Source organism: Protopterus annectens, chromosome 10.part0 (assembly GCF_019279795.1).
Source record: "Protopterus annectens isolate FY-2018-M chromosome 10.part0, PAN1.0, whole genome shotgun sequence".
NCBI lineage: Eukaryota > Metazoa > Chordata > Ceratodontiformes > Protopteridae > Protopterus > Protopterus annectens.
Window position 1 is genome coordinate 1,257,298,698 of NC_056744.1, and position 25,763 is coordinate 1,257,324,460.

At 40.5% G+C, this 25,763-nt stretch overlaps 1 protein-coding gene across 1 annotated transcript in view; it reads left to right on the forward strand.

Moving 5' to 3' along the window:
• Positions 1–25,763, forward strand: part of PAPPA2 (pappalysin 2) — a 2,663,723-nt gene that overhangs the window by 1,665,185 nt on the left and 972,775 nt on the right. Inside the window, exon 13 of the mRNA XM_044085971.1 lies at positions 17,244–17,454. Coding sequence (XP_043941906.1) covers positions 17,244–17,454 — 211 coding nt within the window. The remainder of the gene's footprint in view (positions 1–17,243; positions 17,455–25,763) is intronic.

Genomic DNA, 25,763 nt, shown 5'->3' on the forward strand with positions numbered 1-25,763 from the left:
GCCATTCTAACAGGGCCTTGGCTTCATCTATTGCTTTTTTGTAAGAGATGGATTCAAAACGTATTGTAGAAGCTGCTGCTTGTTCCTCCATACATAACTTTTCAAACCAATATATACTTGATTCCTTCTCTAGGTCTAGCTCATGCTAGGACCATTCTCCAGGGGTTCCTGGATTCTTGCCCTTCCTCCTCCTAAACATAGTTAGCTAGGGCAGTCTACCCATACAGCTAAGGCTGCTGCAGCAGTGATCAATATGAGGAACATAGTATATTTGTGTAAGTTGAACTTACCATAACAGTAGATGTTTGAATAATCACTGCTGTAGTAGCTGCTTCCTCCCTTCATCCAACCCCCCTTAATTTTGGTGTGTTTTTATGCCATGGTGGACATTTATTATTTATTATTCCTAGCTTTGGCCTTTCAGAGCTTAGCCTCCAGCTCTCTGTTAGCAGGAAAGCTGTGAAGGGCTTTACACCCAAACTTGCCATTTAATCAGCTTAACTTGAGCTCAGAGGTGTCTTGAAGCTTTGGAAGCTGACCGGCTGTTATATCATTGGCAGGATACCCTTATAGCTAAGGCTACTGCCACAGTGATCACTCAAATTATGGCAAGTTTAACTTACACAACTGTATTGTACAGAAAGTATGTTTGGGGGGGGGGGCAGACTGACTTTAGCATATCACAAAATGAAAAAAATTATTAAAGTACTCACTTGCTCAGCCACATAGTTGAGTGCAACTTAGCCCCATGCTAGCTCTTAGACTTTTGCCTTGTGTGTGCAAGCAGGTGGAAGAAAGGGTCTATGTAAGCCGTTGTATTTGCATAAGGAAATGCTGTACTGAATTCAATTCTGAAAGATAGAGAATGTTGGTTATGGTTGGATGTTTTGTCTTAAATTTTGTTTTAAAAGGTTGCATAAATCTATAGCCCAACCCTTAATGGCATTTATAATCAGGGGTCAGAACTGGTCTCAGTAGTTTGTGAGACACTATTTCCTGTGGGGTAAAAATGTGTGAGGAGAGAGGAAATCCATTTTAGTAAAATTTGTAGATTTTTTTTTTAAGTTTGATAAAATACTTATGTTCAATTGAGAAATACAGTTTGTTTTCTTGTAATGTTAATGGTCTAAAGAACCTTATTAAAATTACTAAAGTATTTGCCTGTAGAAGGAAGTCCAGACATCAGATTCTGTTTCTGAGATGCACCAGATAGATGCAGGGCATCCCAAACATACAAAATTTGGATACGTGATCAAGTAACTTTCTTTGTTCAAGCTGAGTGGTAAAAGGGGAGTTATAACATGGATTAGGAGAGAATCCTCAATAAAGTTACTAGCAAAGAACTGCATATAGTAAAGATAGGTATATAGCTATCGAGGGGAGTATAGGAGGGGTTAAAGTAATGCTTATTAATGTTCATTTGCCACTGGGGATAAGGGAACCAGAATAAGCCAGGGACATTAGAGAAGGGTTAATCATCAGGGGGTAACAGTCTCTGATTTTGACTCATTTTTATGCCCTGTCCTGCACTTGAGCATGTCAATTGATCAGAATGTTAATAATTTTGGCTAGACTCCTGAATGGTCCCCTTACTGCAGGCCTAGTAACTACACCTGAACCAGATAGCTGTGGTGTAGAGGAATGAAATGGATTGTAGTAAACAGGAACATCATCACATAAGCCACATTCTTTGGATGTGATTCTTGGTTTTCTTATTCTGTGGAATGTTGATAGTGTGTTTATTCAGTGTGAGTAAGTTTGACACCATGAAGTCTATGAGCTTATTAATATTTTAACCATTTTTATTTAGCTTGTTTTTTGCAGGAATACAGGTGTAAAATGCAGTGTGTTTTGGATACATTTGTTTCTCTGGAACTTAGTGCAGATGAGTAAGGCTATGACATCTTGACGAGCTGCTTCCTGTCATACATGGTTTGATTCCCTAAGCCTTTATTTGTTTCTATGAGGCTCTGCCAAGAAACTATACCAGACAGAACTCTTGGGCTGCTTCTGAAAAGGGATAGTCATGTCCAGCGGGTTATCAAACGTGTTACACATTTGTCTTTTGAATTCCTGCACCCTTCACATAGATGCTAATTAGTACATCACACTATGCTATTTGAGAATGAATCTCAGGACCTCTCTAGTAGTTTAATGGGTTGCCAGATCCATTCTCTTTAAATGGGAGTTGACAAGAAAGCAAAGTTTACTTTTTCTCATGCTAGGTCTATTTTCAATGGGAGAGTGTTTTGTTTTGTTTAGAAAATGACTATTAGTATTTTTTTTCCTTTAAAATTTGAAACATTTTGAAATTACTAAAATAGTTTGAAACATGCTTTAAATGAAATGCAAAATTCTGTGATAATTTTAAAGGTAAATAAGAAAATAGCATGTACAGTGACAGGTTTGAACAATGTTTTTGGTAAATGGGGAGGGACAGCCATGTAATATGACTTTGGTATGGCTGGCAGATAACTGATTTCTTACCTTGTATAGGGCCCCATTTGACAACGGTCCAGTTCTGTTGACTCTGGAAGTGTATACTGCAGGAATGCTGCATTTATAGCCATTTTTCCAGTAGGTCAGATTTACACTGAGTGATGTCTGATGGGATAGCTACTTTTGAAGACAGAGAAAACACAGTGAGGTCAAAAGTGGGATGTAGTATCCGACAAGAATGTAAGCCCACCACCTCCACCTCCAAAGACAGTATGTTGCATGCAAGAGTATTTCTTATTTTTGTATGTTTTGCAGGTGGTTGAACAAAAGCTGCTTTGGCATTTATATTTCTAATAATTGTTTTGCTTTATTCATTATGCTAAAGAATTCATTTATTCATAAATACAGAGATACATCTAAAAAATCCTATCTTGGCTTGTGATCTACTGTGGAGTTGTCTGGTAAGAAAAGTTTTATTTGAATTTATATTTAATTTTTTACCACTGTTTTCACTGAATATAACAAGGAAGGGATACCTTGTAGACAAGAAGATTTACTTTGCTTTACATTTTGTTGTTTTATCTTTAATTTTTACTGTTGGTTGTTAGAAAAGGATAGATTTTAGACAGGCAAGCTTGATCCATCCCAACGGGCCTAGTCAGCTATAAAGTCACACAGACTGCAGAGTGGAAAATCCAGAGCTTATCTAAACAATTCTATCTTGGTTTTTAATTTATTGATCTTTACTGTTAAAAAGAAGTGTGACTGCGAGTGATAGTGATCTCCATGCAACATAAAGTAATTACAGCATTTAAAAATAGGAAAAAATGAGCATAGCATCTTTAAACCATTATTAATAATCAGGATAGTAAAACATCTAAAATCCATACTTCGATCTGGTCTTTAAGTAGGGCGGCCACGGTGGTGTAGTGGTTAGCATTGTCGCATCACAGCAAGAGGTCCTCTAGTTCGATCCTCTTAGGGTGCCTTCTGTGCGGTGTCGGCATGTCCTCCCTGTGGTTGCATGGGTTTCCCCCAAGTGCTCCAGTTTCTTCCCACAAGCCAAAGACATGATGTAGGTTGATTGGACATTCTAAATTGGCCCTAGACGTGAGTGCGTGTGTGTGTGTGTGTGTGTGTGTGTGCCTTCTGTGGAAGGTTGGGTGCCAGGCTGGCAACTCGACACCGTAAAACTCCACTGCCAATCATGAGCAGACAAGGTGATCCACTGTGGCGATCCCTAACCAGGAAAAGCTGAAAGAAGAAGAATCTGGTCTTTAAGTAACACCTAAAAATACATAAAATGTACATATCAATATGAATATATGTTACTTTATTTATTTGCATTGTTCACTTTTAACCTTTTATCCTTTAAGAAGCATTTTATATTAATTACCTCACTGAGGCCAGGATAAGCATCTGCTTTTGAGGCTGCCAAATGGTTTCTCTTTTGACTTTCAGAACTTGTACAGTCAGAATATCAACTTTACTGTACTTACTTAATTATTTATTTGTAGATCGTTTGTGTGATTTTTCTCATAGAATTTGATTGAAGTTCTCTTTGACTTTTGTGGTTACTGATTTTGATTATTGTTTTCTTTTAGAATTTTTATTCGTTTCAAGCTGAATATGGATTCCTTAAATGAGTAGGCCATTAATGATTTGCTAAAGCACAAATATCTTGTACAGTATACTAAATGCTATGCATATTTAAAGGTAACACCTGCTAACACTGGCGATCTGCATTCCTCATGTAAAAAGCTGGATGATTTGCTTACCATTACTGGAAGTAAATCTTGCACTTGTGCAGCTGGCATGGCTTGGAGAACTGTTGTTATTTATATATATATATATATATATATATATATATATATATATATATATATATATATATATATATATATAAATATATTAATGATTGTCCACGGTGGTGCAGCGGTAGCATTGTTGCCTCACAGCAAGAGGTTCTCCTGTTTGATTCTTGGCTGGAGTGCAGGGAGTGCCTTCTGTGTGGAGTCTGCATGTCCTCCCCGCGGTTGGGTGGGCGTTCGAAAGACATGCGTAAATGGGCATGCATTCGTTGAAGGTTGAACGTCGAGCTGGCACCTCGGCGTTTGTGAAAATCTATTGCCAATCATTAGTGGACCAGAGTTCCTCTGTGGCAACCCCTAACTGGGAAAAGCTGAAAGACAACAGCAACAACACTGATGAGACAAAAATGTTAGGCAAAGAGCAAATAGAACACATTTAGGAAATTATGTGTCTATTGTCTGTAAAGAGGAAGGAGATCAACAAAAATATTCAGAAAGATAGACGTGATAAGAGCAATGCGCTGTATCAGAACAGATCAGGATTTATAGTGTGCTATCACAAATGATAAACTAAAAATATCAGCACAGGCAGAAAAACTTAGAAGATATGCAGACAAATATAAAGGAAAAGTACTAAATAAGCAAAACCCAAAAACATTTTATAGATAATTGGGAAACAAGGTAAAAGGAACTGAAACACCACCAAAAAAGAAGAAATAGATACATTTTGGAGAAATATCTATGAAGAGCCTGTGCAACATAACAAACGTGCTAAATGGATAGAAGTAAAAGAAGAATAAGATGTTTAAAGGTACAGGCATATGAAATGGGAAGAAGTAACTGCCAGAGAGATTGAAACAAAGTTAAGAAAATCTCCTAACTGGAAAATCCCAGGCCCAGATGCAGTACTTAACTTCTGGCTAAAGGTATTAACATCTTTACATGAAGATTTAGCCATGAGTAAGAACTATTTGTATGCGAAAAAATGTGTTATCATCCCCTTTGGAAAAAACTCAGTTCCCACAAATTACCACGTTGATGGTTAACAATAGGAAAAACAATGCTCCTACTTAAGAGCAAACCTGCACGCTATCCTAAAAACTATAGACTAATAACTTGCCTTCTGACGATGTATAAACTATACATGGGAACTGATGCTAACAGAGTTTATAGTCGAAGAAAATTCAGTCATGGCAATAGAACAAAAGGGTAACAAAAGGCAGTCATATGGAACAAAGGATCATATGTTTTTAAATAAAGTCATAATGGAAAACTGTAAAAAAAGGGGAAGAATCTAAGTATGGCAAGGATAGACTATAAAAAAGGATTTGACAGTATCCCATATTCTTGGATAAAAGAGTGCTGAAAAATGTATAAGATACACCCTATACTTTTCGATTACATTACAGCAACGATGAAACAGTGGCACACCACTTTGCAATTAAGTCATGATAAAGGGCAAATTATTATTTCAGGGATAACAATTCAAAGTGGGATATTCCAGGATGACTCTTGCTCACCGCTGCTCTTTTATGTTGCTGTTAAGCCATTAAGCTGTCTACTTAACAGACTGGATTATAGGTGTGTACTAAGCTAATGGCCCTGGTGCCTTTACAAGCCTAGGCCAAAAAAAAAAATTGCCCAGGCACCATGTCCGATGTTAGTTCACAGTGCTCATATCCAGTAGGGCAACTGGAATGATGCCTGGAGTGAACTTTCTGTTACCCATCCACTCGTCAAAATTTCTCTTGAAGAGGGTCAGCGAGGTGCTCTGCTTGACATGAATGGGAAGCTTATTCCACAGTATGGGCAGTCTTTGGGAGATGAACCTGTCCCTCCAGCATGTCCTGTTAATTGTGGTAATGAGGTTGTGATCTTTGGAGCATGTGGCGTGGCGGGACTGGGATTTCTTTAGGTGTAGCATTTCAAGTAGGGCTGGGTCGGACATGGCTTTGTAAGTCAAGCAGAGATCACCTCTAAGTAGACGATAAGAGACAGAGAACAGCTGAAGTTTCTTGAGTCTGTCCATGTAGGACAAGTGTTTAAGGCCTAGGATCCTTTTTACGAGGTACTTTTGTGCCCTCTCCAGCTGTTGTATGGGTCTGGTCAGGTACATGCCAAACAGAGTGTTATATTCTATGATTGCTCTAATGAGGGATGAGTAGAGAGGGATGATGAACTCTTTCTTCCTGGATGCAAAACCTTTGATTATAAGATGTGCCACATAGGTTCATAGGTTCATAGGTAGGTACTAGGCTATCAACCCAAGGGCCTACGTAAGCCTAGCCAGCAGGTTTCCATAGCTTACGCCACCCAATAAAGTTATTTTCCTGTGCCACTGTCCAGCAGAGACACAGAAGTGATCCCTGGGGTGTATTTCCTATTTCCCATCCACTCATCAAGATTTTTCTTGAAGAGTGCTAATGAAGAACTTTGCTTGACATAGATGGGTAACTTGTTCCAGAGTATAGGAAGTCCCTGGGACAGGAATCTATCCCTCCAGCATGTCCTGTTTATTGTGGTGACAAGGTTTAGGTCCCTAGATTGTGTAGCTCAGAGGGATTGGGATTTCTTTAGGTGTAGCATGTCCAACAGCTCTGGGTTTGACATAGCTGTATATGTTAGGCAGAGATCACCTCGGAGTAGGCGATATGCTACGGAGTAAAGCTGGAGTTTTTTGAGATGGTCAGTGTAGGGCATTTGTTTGAGGCCAGTAATCCTCTTTGTGAGGTAGAAGGACTTTCTGACCACATTGACAATGTGGTGGTCAAAGGTGAGGTGGCTGTCGACCTGGGTGCCCAGATCTCTTATGGCCCCTTCAGTGTTCAGTGGGCTTCCATCAACGTGTTAATTTGTGGGAACTGAGTTTTTTCCAAAGGGGATGATAACACATGTTTTGGCATTAAGCTTCAGGCCATGGTTCTGACACCAGTCATTGGTCTCAGGAAGGCCCTTTTGTAGGATGTCTGCATCACTTGGGGAGTTGATAATGACTTCTAGCTTGCAGTCATCAGTGAACTTGTTCAGCCAGAGTCCTTCTGTGTTGGCCTGGACTTCTGTGAAGTAGATGCCAAACAGGAGAGGGCCCAGGACCGAGCCCTGTGGGAATCCACTCGTGACTGATTGACAGTCTGACTTGGAATCCGTAACTTTCACTCTGTGGGTCTTGTGTGTGAGACAATTTGCAACCCACCTAGCGATGTAAGGATTGATGACTAATTTGGTGAGTTTATCAATGATACCTGAGTGAAGAATGGTATCAAAGGCCTTGGCCAGGTTGAGGTAGGGTGTATGCATGGCCTTACCCTCATCCACAGCCTTGGTGACTGCCTCGAAGAAGTCAACCAGGTTCAACAGGTAGGATCTCCCCTTGACAAAGCCAAACTGTGTGGGGTCAAGAGTTTAGAGATTTCCTATATCTTTGTTAAGCAGGTCTTTGCGTACCAGACTCATCAGGCTAATGGGGCAATAGTTCCCAGGGCTTGTAGTTGCTTCCCCTTTATGGAGCGGGATGATTGTAGCAGTGCGCCATTTGTTAGGGACATAGCCTGAGGTAAGGCTGTGACTGAACAGGGCATAAAGATGTGGTGCCAGTTCATTTTGTAGCTCATGTAGGATGCAGCCAGGGATATTATCAGGTCCCATGGATGCTGTATTCTTGGCTTTGGACAATGCAGCTTTTACCTGTGCCACAGAAATGGTTGGTACCAGGCTTTCTTCTGGTATTTTGATAAGGCCCTTGGGGGTGGGGGTAAAGTTTGTGCTGAATCTGTCAGACAGTGTGTTGGCTATATCTGTTGGCTCAGTATAGGAGGTGCCATTTTGCAAATCTGGGTATTGCCTTTGATGTATTTAATACAGCTATAGAACACTTTGTGGTTGTTTTTGGTGTCAGTTGCAATTCTGCCTTCACAGCTGGCTTTAGAGGATTTGATAAGGGATCTCAGCTTTTTGTTGAGACTGATAAGGAAGGTTTTCCAGTCTTGTGACTTCATTTTTTTTTTTTTGCAACAGTTTCTTCCTTCGTTGTAGAGTTTATTGATAGCTGGGGACCACCAGATTGGCTTCCTTTTTTTTAGAGGGAGAGCACCTTAGTTCCATTTGGTATGGCAAGGTCCATGCATTTGTGTACATGCTCGTAAAGTGCATTGGTGTATGATTCGTCAGTCATGCAGCTATTTTCCACTGGCATGGGTACCGAGAAGTTAGTCATCTCTGTTTTTAGGAGCCCAAAGTCAGCTTTAGAGAAGTAGTCACCTTAGCGGGAGGAGCAGGTGAGATGGAGATTTCCATGGTGATCAGTTTGTGGTAGATTTAACCAGGGAGGAATTCACTACAGGTATGGAGCAACGGTCTCCCATGTTGGTGATAACCAGGTCAAGGATATTGCTTCCTCTAGTGGGAGTCAGAATGAGATAGTCCAGGGCATTGGCATTGATAAATTGATAAATAGTTTTCCCTGTTGATGGAAGGATAGTTGAAGTCACTCAGTATGAAAGTATTGGGTTGGACCTTGATAGATTCTAGGGTGCCTAGGAAGTTTAAGTGAAAGTCTAGGGACATGTTTGTGGTTCTGTAGCAGGCTATGACTTGTACTGCCTTCTTACCCAGTGTTGGTTGTACCTGAAGTATCTCAGATGCATTATGCTGGGCTACCAGTCTAGAGGTGTGCGTATCCTTTAAGAATATGGAGACACCACCTCCTTTTGAGCTTTCGGAAGTATTCTGGGGTTGAAAGCTATGGAACGAGTGGTAGGCTGGGAGTGCAGGGGTGCTTTCTGCCTCTTTAAACCAAGTCTCCGTCACAGCACAGATGTCAACATTCTCCATTTTGAGGAGAGCTTTGAGTGAGTGCATCTTGAGATTTAGACTTTTAGCATTGAGCAGCATAACCCTCAGATTTCATTTGTTTGTAGCTGTTATGGTGGAATTTTGGTCTTTAAAACACTGCCTAAAAAAAGGCACTAGTACGCGAAATCCCAGGGGTGACAGATGCAAGCTGTCTCTGACAAAGCATTGAGGTCTGTTGATCATGTCGTCCCAGGCAGACAGATACTGGATCCCCTTAGAATAACATCAGAAACTTAGCCAATTGTTGAAGTCAATCATTTTCTGCTTGTACTGTGGTTTCATTCTGGGTGACAGTAGAATACTGCTCAGAGCTAGGGTCATACCTGCCTGGGCCACATAATCCGAGAGTTCCAGCACGTCTTTTCATATAGTCCAGGGAGGTACATCTCAGGTCATTCACACCCACATGGACAATGACTGAGTCATATTTGTACTTGTTGTGGAGTGACCTGAGTGCCTGTGTTATATTTATTTATTTTATTTATTTAACATTTGTTAACCGGGAAAGTCCGACTTGGATTGAAGCCAGTTTTCAGCAGAGGCCCGGGGAGAAATGCTCCAGAAGCATGTCTTTGTGATGGATGGATATGGTGGATCCTGGTACCTGATAGATAACTGACTGTCATCTCCTTGTTCAGCCTAGTGAGTGGGACATCAGTGTGCCTCACAATTGAGTCTCCTATGATTAGTACATTGGGCAAAGTGTTTTGTCTTAAGGGCTTTGGATGAGAGGCACACTGTGGTTGTAAGCTACATGTTCTGGGGTTGGTGTTGTGTTGTGGTGGTCGAGTGCGTTTGTCTTGGGGGTTGCCTCCGTGAAGGTAGGTGTATGGTTTGTGTTTCTATGTGTGGGGTTGTGATGGTTGGTGTCTTGCAGGGCTGTGTGTTCTATGTAGTGAGTTGCAGGTGTTGACCTTCTCCTCTTGACCAGCTAGTCCGGTCTTGGTTGGAGCATGCACTACTTCCAGTTTGGTGATATAAGTTCATCTCTCACAGGTATGAGTGTTGGCTACAATTTGACTCCCAGAAAAAAACAAAGTATAAAGACTTCTTATCTTCTTTTTGTAGGAGATTTAAAACTGTATAGTTCATCAGATGGGAATTGAAAGCACACCTGCAAGTAGTCAAAACTTTTTCAGATGATATAAAAATGTCATTTGGTCTTGATAAATGTGCAAAAGCAACCTTTAAAGCAGGAAAGCTGCAGCACCAAGAAAGCATCAGTTCAGGACCGGAATGTGCTATAAAAGTACTTCAGCAAGAGGAAGTGATAGATATTTGGGAACAAATGAAGGATTATCAATAAAAATGTGAATAAAACTTAGTAAGGAATATTTTAGAAGACTAAAATTAATTCTGAAAACAACACTGACATCTAGGAACAAAGTCCACATTATAAACCAATTTGCTCTTCCTTTCCTAACTTACAGTTTTGGAGTGATTGACTGACCCCAAACATGTTGCATAAGTTAGACAGGAAAGCAAGAAGGATGCTTCATGCTCATCAAATGATTTAGAAAAATCAGTGTATTACAAAAACTATATACTTCCCTGTTCTAAAGGAGGTATGGGCTTCCTCAAAATTGATTACATGTATAGATCTGCAATAATGGGACTGCTTACATATCTGCTGACCTCACAAGACCCAAACTTAGTGAACGTTTTGAAACATGAAGGAAATAAATCTAAGGTGACTTCCCTGCTTATTTTAGAAGAAGCATATATGTGCCAAGCGGGAATGGAAATCATCTCGGAAGTAAACAAAAATCAGAGAGCAACTGAATGTGCCAAAAAACAAAAGAAAGAATATAAGGTGAAGGATCAGATGAGAAGGCAAGAAATCTGAATTATGCATAAACAACCTCATGTTGATCAGGATCGAATGCACGAATGGTTAAGGTGAGGAGAATTCAAACCAAGAGATGAAAGGTTAATATTGGTAGCCTAAGATAGCGGGCTACGTACACAATGGTTTACAAAGTCCATTGAGCATGTGGGAGAAACAAACAAATATAGATTTTGTAAAACAGAATTGGAAACATTCACACATATTTTTGCTGGTTGTGATATACTAATGGCAGAAGGACTGTATACTGAAAGGCATAACAATATGGGAAGACTGTTGCTTTGGGGATTGTGCACACATTATAATATTGAAGTAGCTGAAAAACACTGGAAACATGACCCACAAAGCATTATAGAAAGTGATGAAGTTTATATCACATGGGATCATCTATTACCAACAGCTCAAAAATGGATGTGAGAAAACGTGATATAGTGGTTCAGGAAAAGAAGACAAAAGTAGCACTGATCATTGAAATCGCCACATCCAGTGACTACAGTGTTTTACGTACAGAGAGACAAAGTCATAAAATACCAGGATTTGTAGAGAGAAATGAAAGCAATGTGGAAGCAGATAGCCAGACAGTATCAATAGTAGTAGCTTAAAAAAAAGAATTTACAATTGTACTTAGAGATGTTATCGATACATGTAACTCTATAAGAATTGCAGAATGAATCATTACTGGGCACATTGCAGGTGCTGCGAAAAGCACTTCTGGCTAAAATCTAAGATTGAAACAATACTAATTTAATGAACTTGAATCATACTTTGACTTTGGAATGGGGTCCATTCCTGTCATGGTATTAGAAACCCCAAAAAATTGGAGAAATTAAAACTAAGATTCTACAGGAATGAGAAGTGTACTAATTAGTTCTCTGAGACAGCGACTGATGTATGGAATAGACTACCAAATTACATTAAAGCAAGTACTAGTTTAGATATTTTTTAATAACAGCCTGGGCACTTATTATGGGAACAAGTGTTTTGGTATACTGGCAGGCTAGAAGGGCATTAATGCCCGTGCTTGAAACATTTGTATGTATTTATGTATGTATGTATGTATGTATGTATGTATGCATAAATGTGCCTGGATTGTGTAATGCAGTCTAAACATATTGCATTTTAGTAGTATTTTATTTGCAGTACTTTCTTTATAGCCTCCAGCAACTGCATACGAGTTGAGATCCGCACATAGTCTGCATTATTTGGACTGAGGATCAGAGCTGTGTGAACTTGAGCATCCATTATATGGTTGTTGATGCATTTTAATGTGATACAGTCTTCTCTACAAGATCATATAATAAAGGATTTTTGAATTCGGTCAAATACATTTACTCTGGCAGTTACAACTAAGGACCAAAGCTCCAAATTGTTAATGAGCTGCTTCCTGTGTTAAGTGTTGGCGTTTGACTTTCTCCACTTTCATTTACCTACTGAATGACACTGAGGAAGTCACTTAATAAGCAAGTGCTTCGAAGTAATTGAGAATTCGGACTTGGCTCCTTAATGTAACTGTGAACCTTTGTGTCATTGTTTGCCAGCCATTTCTATTGCACAACTGATCTACTTCAGGAAAACATGGCAATACCATTAGCACAGTAATTCTTTAATATAACTTGGGCAATTTATTCTACAAGGGTAAGCAGGCGTGATGTGTTTAGATGAAGTACTGAAATGTAAAGTTGTTTGCCAGCAGCAATCTCTGCATTTGTAATAGTTCTCCTTAATGGTGAATTATTCAGATGAATTTTATTTTTGCAGAGACTGCGCATATTGACTTATTGCATATTTTCAGGTAGTTAATATTTCTTAATGCTGTCATAAATACTCTTCTATTTAAACTGTGCCACACATGGCAGGATCATATGGTATGATGCAGGCGATCTTTATACAATTTCAGGTAGCTGAGTCATAGCTACCAATAAAGTACATGCAATTTATTTCTTCATGACAATAATGGGAGTACACAGTCAACAAAGTGGCTAAAACTGCTGTCAGGCTCTCTGTGGTTGAAAGTACCTGTGTGTGGGGGTAGATGAAGTTGCAATACTGCTACTGTGTACTTGTGTAAAACATATTTGAAATATTTGACTTTGGTTATTATTATTGTTATTTCTTTTTGACACATACATCTGAGAAGGATATAGTCAACAATGTAGCTATAATTTATGGATTTGGAGGATGTCTGTGGATATAAATATACACATAATGCACCACCGGCAGATGCTTTGTAATCAATGTGAGTTTAAGTGCATTTCCATAAAGGTGGGTTTCAAGGGAAGAGAAGCTTGCTGTTGCTTATGTTCAGTCTGTTTTGAATGTGAGACTGTTTTGTTTAGTAAGACCATTATTTTCTGTGCTATAAAATTTTCAATAAACAATTTAAATCCAATCCGTGTAATGACTGTAAACATAAAGAAGAAAATAGTATGCACACTGACAGGGTTGGATAGTGTTTATGGTAACTAGGGATAGACAGCCAAGGAATGGGACCCTGGAATGGTAGGGTTGGATAGTGTTTATGGTAACTGGGGATAGACAGCCAAGGAATGGGACCCTGGAATGGTAGGGTTGGATAGTGTTTATGGTAACTGGGGATAGACAGCCAAGGAATGGGACCCTGGAATGGTAGGGTTGGATAGTGTTTATGGTAACTAGGGATAGACAGCCAAGGAATGGGACCCTGGAATGGTAGGGTTGGATAGTGTTTATGGTAACTGGGATAGACAGCCAAGGAATGGGACCCTGGAATGGTAGGGTTGGATAGTGTTTATGGTAACTAGGGATAGACAGCCAAGGAATGGGACCCTGGAATGGTAGGGTTAGATAGTGTTTATGGTAACTGGGATAGACAGCCAAGGAATGGGACCCTGGAATGGTAGGGTTGGATAGTGTTTATGGTAACTGGGATAGACAGCCAAGGAATGGGACCCTGGAATGGTAGGGTTGGATAGTGTTTATGGTAACTGGGATAGACAGCCAAGGAATGGGACCCTGGAATGGTAGGGTTGGATAGTGTTTATGGTAACTGGGATAGACAGCCAAGGAATGAGACCCTGGAATGGTTACAGGGGCAGGGGGGCCCTAGTCCAATACTTTGCCTAGGGCCCTATTGGGCCATGATCCAGTTCTAATTGTTTATCATAATTCCTATGCCTTTTATTTCCTTGCCTGTTTTCATTATCACCTCAATAATTTTAAATGAAGGTATAACTTTTCATGAATTTGATATACTACATTTGATGTTAATGGCCCTGAGTGTGAGACTATTTTTATTGTGTCCACTGCTGATTTATTTATACCAGCCAGAGCTATTTTTGAATCTTTAGTAGAAGTAATTTTGTTGTCAAGTTTGTAGTCATCAGATTACTTTAGTGACTACAGTTCAAAAGCCAGAGGTACAGCTGAGAGAATAGAACAAACAGGAGTAGTGCCAACCATGATTCTTGAGGGAATCAACTTGCTGTCTCAGTAGATTTATCTATATAACTATTTTTTTATTTTTATCATTCATCCAATTATTTACCTAGCACAAGCAGTATGTGTTCATCTTCTGCGCCATTATGGAGGTTAGTATCAACTGTTTAGATAAGGGTTATGTATGCAGCATATATAATCAGTCCCTCATCCAATACCAATGCTGTTTAAAAAAAAACAATTATAGAGGATCTTCCCTTAAAAGACAGTATCTTCCCTTAAAAGTGCATTGCTTGGAGATTTGTTAATTTTGTTCTTTCATATAATTTTGCAAATGGCAGTCTCCCTGCATTATTATTTATTTCTCTCTCTATCTAGCTGGCTGTAGCCTCATAACCAGTGGGCTGAGACTTCAGCCAAAGACAGCTGTCATCCTACTTCTGTTCTTAATTTTAAATTATTTTAGGGCTACTACTAATCACTTATCAACTACTAGCATGAAGTGACATCACATGTAGCTTATGCTTGCATGGAACTGCTAGCCCACCTCCACTATGAACAGTTTCCAGGTGCTTCCCTGGCTGAGTTCTGCCCAGAATAAGGATCCCACTGACCTACAGAAGGGAACTGTAGTCAACATAAAACCTCATCCTTCCTTGGATAAACTGACCTTGAGCTGCTCATCCCCCCCTCCCTCTCCCCAGCTGCTAATTGCAGGTACTAGGTCCAGTACTACGACCCATGTCTATCAGTTGACAGTAATGGCTTTATCTCTTGTCATGACAGAGACATCTTCCATTCTGTGTACAGTACTCTAAAGCTGCCAGTATCTTTTATTTAATTATTTATGTACTGGCATCTATTTACTGGAAACATCAGACTAAACAATGCACTTTTTCAATTGAGGACCAGTGAGAAAACTCCATTATACAGACATCCTGGACGCCATTCGCATTGTTTCATCATTTACAATTAGTCTGAGTAACAGTTCCTTTATTCAGTCATCTTTGACATCAGTTACATCATTTACAAACAGTTTAAATTAAAAATAATGGGTTGTATATTACTATTGTTTTTTAATATAGGTTTATGCAGCGCAATCTTCATTATGCATACATTGTTACATTTTAAGTAAGAATATTTTACTATAAATACTTGTTCAAAATCTTGGACATAAGGAGATATGATAAAGAGTAACAGCAGCCCAAAGATAGGAAGCAATGGAGGAGGCACAAGGATGATAAAGGGCATGAGATGACAGAGGTTCATAGATTCATCATTAAATACTAGGCTAGCTGCCCTTGTGGGCCATATTAAGCCTAGCCAATGTCTCTTCCAAAGGTGAGAAACAAACCTGTACTATACACCACCTATACCATTATGCTAATCCTCCAATCCAAGAGTGTACAGTTGTGAAAATGGTGCAACAGACAGTTATGGCACAAATTTGTATATAGCTGTATTAGTACCAGTTTAACCAGAGGTGGGGTAGGTGCTAAGTCATTTACCTGTCAAGTGTTGCTTCATTTGGCATTAAAGCCTTTCAGGTTGTGGTCTGTTCTTAAGTCAAGTGGGATGGTACTCCAGCTATTAGCAATGCAGTCTGAATACAGAGAGTACTTGCACTGTTAGGTTTAGTTAAGAAAAGTAATGATTTGTCAGTGGAGCAAAAAGGTTTCTTAGTAGAGTAAGACTGAATTGGTGGAGTGAACAGTTTGGAATTTTTCAGAAAAGTACAGTAGTTTGAATGCTGTAATTAACTGGGAATACAATAGAAAATGATTTAGTCTGAGCATGTTTAGTTGCTTTAGAAAGCGACAGTGATGCAATCAGTATTGTTGTCTGGTTGTGAATTTGGCTGCTTTACTCTAGCATTGCTCTAGTTAGACTAATAAAGAGGAGTTGAGATTCATTAGGATAGGAGAGGCATATAATATGGTGGGGATTAGAAAAGAAGTAACAATGTTTTGTCTAGTAGAGTTAGTAAGGTAATGTTGTACTCTATAGAGGCAGCCTAACTTTTGGTATGACTTCTTTATTGCTTTCTGAAGGTGGAGATCAAATTAAAGTGGGTTGCCTATAATCACATCTAGTAATTTGGAGTGGGATACCATTTCTTTTTTGGTCATTTTGGTCAACACTATATTAAAGGTAGTAGGAAAGAGACAGAGAGTTGTGGTGGACAGTAGCAGCATAGTTTTTTTTTTTTTTTTTTTTTGGAAGACAAGCTTGTATGGAGGCAAAGGATTTCTGGGTAAATGTTTGGAACACGGGTAGTGTCCTAGCAGTAGCAGCACATATTAAAGTGAGATCATCTGTGCATTGTACTATGGTGGCCTCTTTAGCTACTGTATTTAGGTAATTTTAGGACATATTCAGTTATTATTCACTCTATACTTATGCAAGACAACACAGAAGTGGCCGATCAGTCTGTAAATGTTTTCGTGCGATATAGTACCATCTTCATGTATATGTGTCACTATGCCAGATGTCCTGTAATATTTATTAACAAAAACACACATAGGGCTTTCATGCTTTATTTTTTATTTTAGATAAAAAACTGCCATGAGTGTTTTCAGATTTGCCGAAGATAATGGTCTTGGTTTTAATTTTATCATTATACTTTTGTTCAGTATGCTGGGGTGTCCTGCTTACTCTGCTTACTGTGTGAGGGTGTAACACTTACCAACTTCCTTCTTTTTAACTTTTCACAAAATTTGTTTATCAGGGACACTGACATTAACTGGGGATCAGATACTACTGCATTATCTACTGAACTTCTGCAGCTCTCCTGATATTTTAATACAGACAGTGACTCTAACAACAGCATGTTTTTAGTAATTTGTTTTGAAATTAAGCATGCTTTATGTTTGACATTACAGGGTCCTGTGAAGTGTCTTGTCAGCATAACCCCTTGGTCATTAACATCACTCCCAACTTAAGTCTGCCATTTTATACCAGAACAGTGATCCTTAACTTCACATCTCCTTTTGTGGCTGTGGCTGGAGTAGCCCTTCGTACATTCTCACATCCTGTTCCAAGTCATATCACAAACTGTAATGAAGAAGGCTCCTTTGGACCTCAGAAACACAGGTACATCTTTTGATGTTTTTATTAAATGTTCATATTATTTTACCATTTCCAAATGTGAAATGTTGAGTACTCAAAATAATAACAATATCTCAGCTATTGTATTTCATCAAATTTGTGACACTCTCAAACCCAAGAACATCTGTACATGGGAAACATGACTGAGTGAAAGAATACACAAGAGTATCTATTAAATTAAAAAAAAATAGTTATTATAGATTAGGTCTTTCATTTCCATGGATAAGGTAGAAGATCAAATCCTGACCTCTCCTCAGTGCCTTTGTGGAGTTTGTAAGCTCTTCCTTTGTCTCTTAACGGTTCCTCCAAAAATATGCTGAATGTTTTCACCTCAAACTCATCTGAGAATGGAGATACAGACAGCAGCCTCTAGATGGTGCCTATTGGGGAAGAGTTGTATAGAGCAACTGATATGGTCATCAGCTATGGGGCACAGTCTCCGTGACTTGATCATGTTGACATCAAAGAACATGTTTAATATTAAACATGTTGTGTCTTGACAACAGATTCGTAAAATAACATCTTGTGGTACAGGCAACCTTTTAAGAATGATGGATAGAGAAGCAAGATATGCAGTATAGGATACAAACCATATTTAAAAATGATCTGATCCATGTCATTAGAACAGTGGGTGCTGTATACCCAGCTCATGTTTTCTACATTTTAGTAATGTTTAGCTATTGTTTTCCAATACAATGCTCAACTACATCCACTATATCAAGAAAGGCTTCTGTTGCTTGCATTTGTACATAACACATTAATGCATCAGTATTTCAGATGCTTTTTGCAGGCATCTAGATCAGGGCACTTATCAGCATGAACATAGACAAGATTTTTGGAACTCTGCACAAGCTTTTGCAATGTAGTCCCCTCCTCCTCCCTCCAAGTGTAGTCAGAGTAAGATTAATCCTTAGAGGGATCTATGACACAGAAACCATGTGATCACTGGATTGGACCCTCAAATCATATGTCCACTAGTTGTATGTTCATCAGCCACTTTTATTGTGCTAGACTCCCAAAAATTACACAGGTTGTTTACATAAATAGCATAAGGAATGGAGTACCAACCCAATATAAATTTTGCATTTAAACATAACATTACTTCTTCTTCTTTTGGATGCTCCCGTTAGGGGTCGCCACAGCAGATCAGCTGTTTCCATTTCTTCCTGTCCTCTGCATCTTGCTCTGTCACACCAACCGCTTGCATGTCCTCTCTCACCACATCCATAGACCTTATCTTACGCCTTCCTCTTTTCCTGTTACCTGGCAGCTTCATCCTTAGCATCTTTTTCCCAACATACTCTACATCCCTCCTCAGCACATATCCAAACCAATGTAATCTTGCCTCTCTGGCTATGTCTCCAAACCTTCCAACCTGGGCTGACCCTGTAATATACTTATTCCTAATCCTGTCCATCCTCGTCACACCCAGTGCAAATCTTAACATCTTCAACTCTGCCACGTCAAGCTCAGACTCCTGCCTTTTTATCAGTGCCACTGTCTACAACCTGTATAACATAGCTGGTCTCACTACCTTCTTGTAGACCTTCCCTTTCACTCTTACTGGTACTCGTCTTTAAACATAACATTACAATATTTATAATAAAAGTTCTGAGAAGCTTAAATGTACGGTATAACAAGAAAAGACCACCATCAGAACTGCCTATAGGTTCATAGGTAGATACTAGGCTATCGCCCCAAAGGCCTATGTAAGCCTAGCCAACAAGGTCCCCTGGCATTCACCACCCAAGAAGGTTAACTTCCTGTGCTCCTGTCGAGCAGGGCCACAGAAGTGATCACTGGGGTGAATTTCCTATTTCCCATCCACTCATCAAGATTTTTCTTGAAGATTGCTAGTGAGGAACTCTGCTTGACAGAGATAAGTAATTTGTTCCAGAGTATGGGAAGTCTCTGGGACAGGAATCTATTCCTCCAGCATGTTCAATTTATTGTGGTGACAAGGTTTAGGTCTCTAGAGCATGTGGCACAGAGAAATTGGGATTTCTTTAGGTGTAGCATGTTCAGCAGCTCTGGGTTTGACATAGCTTTGTATGTTAGGCAGATCACTTCGGAGTAGGTGATATGCTATGCAGTACAGCTGGAGTTTTTTGAGACGGTCAGTGTTGAGCATATGTTTGAGTCCTGTAATCCTCTTTGTGAGGTACCTCTGTGGCCTTTCCAGCTGCTGCAGATATCTTGTGAGGTACATTCCAAAAGGGGCGTTGTACTCAATAATGCATCTAATGAGAGCCGAGTAGAGGGGAACAATGACCTCCTTTTTCCTGGATGAGAACCTTTTCATGATGAGGTGTGTCACATAGAAGGATTTCCTGGCTACTGTGGTGATGTGACTATCAAAGGACAGACTAATGTCTGCCTGAGTCCCAGGGTCTCTTATCACACCTTCAGCATTAAGTGGACTGCCGCCTATGTGGTAGTTCATGGGTACATACTTTTTACCAAAGGGGATGACAATGCACTTTTTGGCATTGAGCTTGAGGCGATGGTTCTGACACCAGGCATCAGTCTCAGTGAGGCCCTTCTGTAGGATGTCCACATCATTTGGGGACTCGACTATGGCACCTAGTTTGCAGTCATCTTCGAATTTCGTCAGCCAGAGGCCATCTGTGTTAGCCTGTACTTCAGAGAAGTAGGTCCCAAACAGGAGACAACCCAAGAATGAACCCTGTGGTACTCCACTTGTCACAGGTTTGAAGTCAGATTTGGAGTCTGCAACTTTTACAGTGTGGATTCTGTCAGTGAGCCAGTTGGCAACCCATCTTGTGATGTATGGAGTTAAGCCCAATTTAGAGAGTTTATCTATGGTTACAGAATGGGCGATGGTGGCAAAAGCTTTTGCAAGGTTAAGATCAAGGCTGTGTGACCTGCCTTACCCTCGTCTATAGCTTTGGTGACTGTTTCAAAGAAGTCTATCAGGCTCAGGAGACATGATCTGCCCTTCAAAAACCGGAACTGTGTGGGGTCCAGAGTTTGGAGGTTACCAATGTCTTTGTTTATGAGTTGCATAATGATACATTCCATGGCCTTGTAAACCAGGCTTGTCAGGCTAATAGGGTGATAGTTCCCAGGGTCTGTGGTGGCAGTTACTGGGGTCCGTGGTTGCTCCCCCTTTGTGGAGTGGTATAACTGTTACTGTGCACTATTCAGTGGGTACAAAGCCTGTTGTGAGGTTATGACTGAACATGGTACTTAGGAGGGGGGGGGCCAGTTCATTTGGAAGTTCATGTAGAATGCACCCTGGGGTGTTGTCCGGTCCCATGGATGCTGTGTTCTTGGCTTTGAAGAGTGCAGTTTTTACCTGCTCAGTTGTGATTGCAGGGGCACTGCATTCTTCTGGTATGGATATGGGCCCTTTAAGGGGTGAGGGGGGTAAAGTTAGCACTGAACCTATCTGCCAGGATGTTGGCGATATCAGTTGGTTCTGTAATTTTTATGCCATTGTGCTGTAACTCAGAGCAGATCTGGGTGTTACCATTGAGATTCTTGACATAGCTATAGAATGCTTGTGGTTGTCCTTAGAGACAGTGGCAGTCTTGTTTTCTTAGCTGGCTTTGGAGGATTTTATGAGGGATCTCAGCTTCTTACTGAGGCTGACTAGGGAGCTCCTCCACATATGGGATTTTACTCTCTTTTGCAACAGTTTCTTCCTTCTGTTTTAGAGTTCGTTTATAGCAGGAGACCATCAGATTGGCTTCATTTTTTTGGAGGATAGTGTCTTGATTCTGTTAGGGATAGCATGACCCATGCACTCATGTAAGTGCTTATAGAGTGAATTCAGCAGTTGTAACTGTATTGTCCATCTGCATGGGTGTCGTGAAGTTGGCCACTTCTGTCTTAAGAAGCATGAAGTTGGCTTTGGAAATTTTTTTTACAGTGGTTTCCTTAATGGGGGGTTTGGGGTGAGATGTGGATATCTATAGTGATTAGCTTATGGTCGGATCTGGCCAACGAGGAGTGGACTTCAGGTGTGCAACACCGTTCACTCATGTTAGTAATGATTAGGTCTAGGATATTATTGCCCATGGTGGGTGTGTTGATAAGTTGATCCAGGGCATTGGAGTTTATGAATTCTAGAAAGCGTTGAGTGAAGGAGTTGGTACATGAGTAGTTTTCCCAGTTAATGGTGGGGTAGTTGAAATTGCCCATTATAATGGTGTTTGGTTTAACCCTAATATTTTCTAGTATATCAAGAAAGGAGGAGTGGGAATCCTGGGGCATGGTGGGGGATCTGTAGCAAGCTACAGTATGGATTGCAGTTTTGTCCAGAGTTAGTTGCACTTAGATAATTTTGGATGCATTATGTTGGGCAACTAGTCTGGAGGTGTGGTTATCCTTAATGATTATGGACACACCACTGCCCTTGGTGTTCCAGTCCTGGTTAGATGGCTAAAAGGTATGGTATGAGTTATATCCTGGTAATGCTGGGGTGCTCTCTGAAGCCTTGAACCAGGTTTCAGTTACTGCACAGATATTGATGTTCTCCATTTTAAGGATTGCCTTGAGTGAGTACATTTTGAGGTTTAGACTTCTAGCACTGAGTAGCATTACCCTCAGATTTTGCTTGCCTGTATCTGTTACAGTGGTGGGTTTGTCATTTGAACCTTGCCTAAAAAGGTACTATAGGGGCGGCAAGAGCCTTAGCCAGTATCTGGAATCCCAGGGGCAACAGGTACAGGCCATCTCTGGCAAAGCATCATGGCCTGTAGACCATGTCATCCCAGGCAGACAGATACTGAATCCCCTTAGAATGACACCAGAAGCTTAGCCAATTGTTGAAGTCAATCATTTTGTCCTTGTACTGTGGTATCATTCTGGGCAAAGGTGGGATGCTACTCAGGGCTAGGGTCATACCTGCCTGGATTACAAGATCAGAGAGCTCCTCCATGTCTCTTTTCATGTTGTCCAGAGAGGTACATCTCAGGTCGTTCACACCAACATGGACAATGACTGAGTCATATTTGTACTTGTTGTGGAGTGACCTAAGTGCATGGGTTATGTGGTGGATCCTGGCACCTAACAGGCAGCAAACAGTAACCTTCTCCTTGTCTATTCTGGTGAGTGGAATATCAGTGTGTCTAACTTTAGAGTCACCTATGACTAATGTGTTAGTTACATTGTTTTGCCTTATGGGCTGTGGTTGAGTGGCAGACTGAGTCTGTGTGTTATGTCTCTTTTGAGTTGTGATGAGGGGTGGAGGTTGCTTGCATTTCTGCTTTGGAGGTCTCTGTTGCTTGGGCAGATTCTGATTGAGAGCATCCAAGAATGTTTTTGTGTATCTATGTGTGGGTTTTGGTGGTGTAGGTATAGTGGGACTATGTGATGAGTGTGGTGTTGAGCAAATGTTTACCTTCTCCTCCTGACTGCCAAGTTCAGTCTTGGGTTGAGAGAGCTTTGCCTCCAATTTGGCGGCTAGATAAATGCATCTCTCACAGGTTGCAGTGTTGGGTTGTAGGAGGAGAGGCTTTTCAGTGTACATGAAACAATTGCTATATTGCCCCAAGATGCCCAGATTCATCAGGTAGACAGGAGAGAACACCAGGTGCTGTCCCTTGGACATGCCTGGGGAATCACTTTTTCCTCTAGACAAGTGAGGGAAGTAAGTACTAGAGGTTTTTCCACGAAGTAACTTGAGGAAGATAAGTACATAGGTAATGAGAAAGGTTGAGTGCTTCAGTAATTTGTAGCTTATTTAGTGCTTACAACACTTCTGAACCAGTGCTGAGCACGGAAAAGCAGATTCAAGTGCTAAGATTAGTAAAGTGGCTAGTTCTAAGGGAAAAATTTAAGAGCAGACTTTATGGTGCCAGGAATAGTTTAACCCTGGCTAAGCAGCACTGCATGATGCACAAACTCACACAAAAACAGGATTTTAACTCAGAAACTTGAAAGGGATATAAATTATCCCAAAACGGCCAGTAAGGTCCATTTCAGAGCAAGAAACCACTCCTCTTGCAACAGATAGGCTGTTCTAATGCTTACCACTCTCTTTGATAAGCAGAAAGACCTCCCACTACCACAACAAAGTCTGGACCACTCAAAAACCCAGACTAAAGTCCTGAAACCAGCAGATCTCGGATCCGGACTATTCTAGTATAGGAAAAGGTGGGAAACGAGCCATATAGATAGTATTTTTTTAGTTTTTTGTTTTTTTTTATAATTTAGGCAGCAAAAAACTATTTAAGACAGTAGAAATGCACAGAAAAGGCTGTCGCACTTGAGTGTGATGCCTACAGTACTAAATGCATTTTAAATTTTAACTTTTAAACAGATAAATCAAGTGCACACACAGTAAAACAATTTAACAGTACAATGCAGCAGAAATACAGCAAAACCACAATAAAAACAGCTTTTTAAAAGTGCAGTTAGCTAAAACAGTTAATTGAATGCCAAAAGGATACTTAGATCAGCAAAATAAGTCTCTCCTTCTCATTTCTGATGCTGTAGTAGTCTGCAGGATGCCCAAACAGGATCCGCCAAGCTAAAATCTATACAATCTTGCATGCCTTACATATGCGTACTATGAACCTATGTTAAGGGGAACAACTGTTACGGGTCTCCATATCTAACCTCAACAGCAAACCATAGGAGTCCACTCTCACATGTTACTGTATAACTGTCTTCAACTCATGCAGTCAGTGTAACCAGCGCTTCACGTCTGTATCTTTGTGGGCATCTGCATGGCAGCAAGACATGCACATGTCTGTACCTACCACTGGTCTGATGTCACTGGAGTATGCCACTATCCACAGCACAGCTATCTCTGGCACCTATTATGTTAATATCACTGTACAAATGTATAATGGTGTGTATACCTATGGCAACCCAGTATTAATACTTTGTAGCATACTATCTACAGAAGTCACTGGCCTACATCTAAATGGCATGTCCTCAAAGAGGTCTTCATGTTGTAGAGAAAGGGCAGATGGCTGAGGTTTGGCAGTTTCACCTGACCTGAGAATGGCATCTTGCTGCAGGCCATCAGAACACATGGGCACTACCTGTTACAGAGAATCGGTATGTCCACTGGCCTCTATAGGACCATATGTAGAGGATGGAATCACACAATAGATCAATGGCAGATATTGTCACTTACAAGATCAAGAAGGCATACAACATTGCAGCAGTATAGTGATCAGAAAATAGAGGTGCCCACATCCTTCTGTAAGCCACTGACTTATGAGAAGGAATTCCTAGTGCTCGTTCATGGAGATGATGAAGACAAATCAGTCAGACAGGTTCTGGGAGTGGCCAAGCGTCATATACATGTCTGTATAACAACTATGCATTGTGTGTTCACACGCCACAAATACCACTACATATATTCCCCATAGGCATGCCAGGTGTCCAGGCACACAGGAATGGCAATGCAGGTGTGCATCTGTTCTTTATCTGCATAGTCTGTAACACTGTTTGGACCACACATGTAGTGCATATGTTGAGATTCTCACTGCTATTTTCCAATGGTGCAGGCTGGGTCAGGGTAACTGGTTGATGTCAGCACTTATAAAAGGTCTAAGAATGATACCAAGACTTATAAAGTGTCACAGCCAGATGACTCACAGATACCAATCATCTCTGTCCAATTGCTCACGGTGAAGGCTTAGCCTCACCCTCAAATGAGTTGCAGACTGTACAGCATGAGTGCATACCATCCACATGTCGAGGTTAGTCCATAATTGCAGGCACCCACAAGGGTCCATTTGTGGCTGTGTCACCAGAGGAACACAATCCATCTGACCTGGGTATGCCCACCATATGGCAGCCTTGCAGGGGACTGCAACTCTATTACTTTCATAGCTGGCTCCTGATATGTGTGCAGCAACAGGTCTCAATCAACAGAAGTGCAGGACTAATATTTAGATCCAGTTTTATTCTTCATATGTCATGGGTGCTCTGTATATGCGTAACGTTGTTTAGAAACTTTTGTGAATTACACACTGCATGAATAACAGGAGGGCCCTTTATTGCCACATGTGCACAGTGTATAGCACCCAGTATCTAAGGAAGGGGGTGTGAGGTAACAGAAGCCATGGATAGTGGGGGGTCCCTCTCCTCTGTTGTGCTGATAAATAAATATACTCATCCAAATGTGGAAGTAGGGCATTGAGAAATGCATTAACTATTGTGCAGGACAATACCTGTGATATACTCATTGTGTTCCCTTTGTCTATGGCAGGTCTCTGTAGCAAGTATGGTAAGAGATACAGATACCTTAGTCTTCACTGGTATACAAAGTCCATGCATTCCTCTTGATCCTATTTGTGGGTGATACA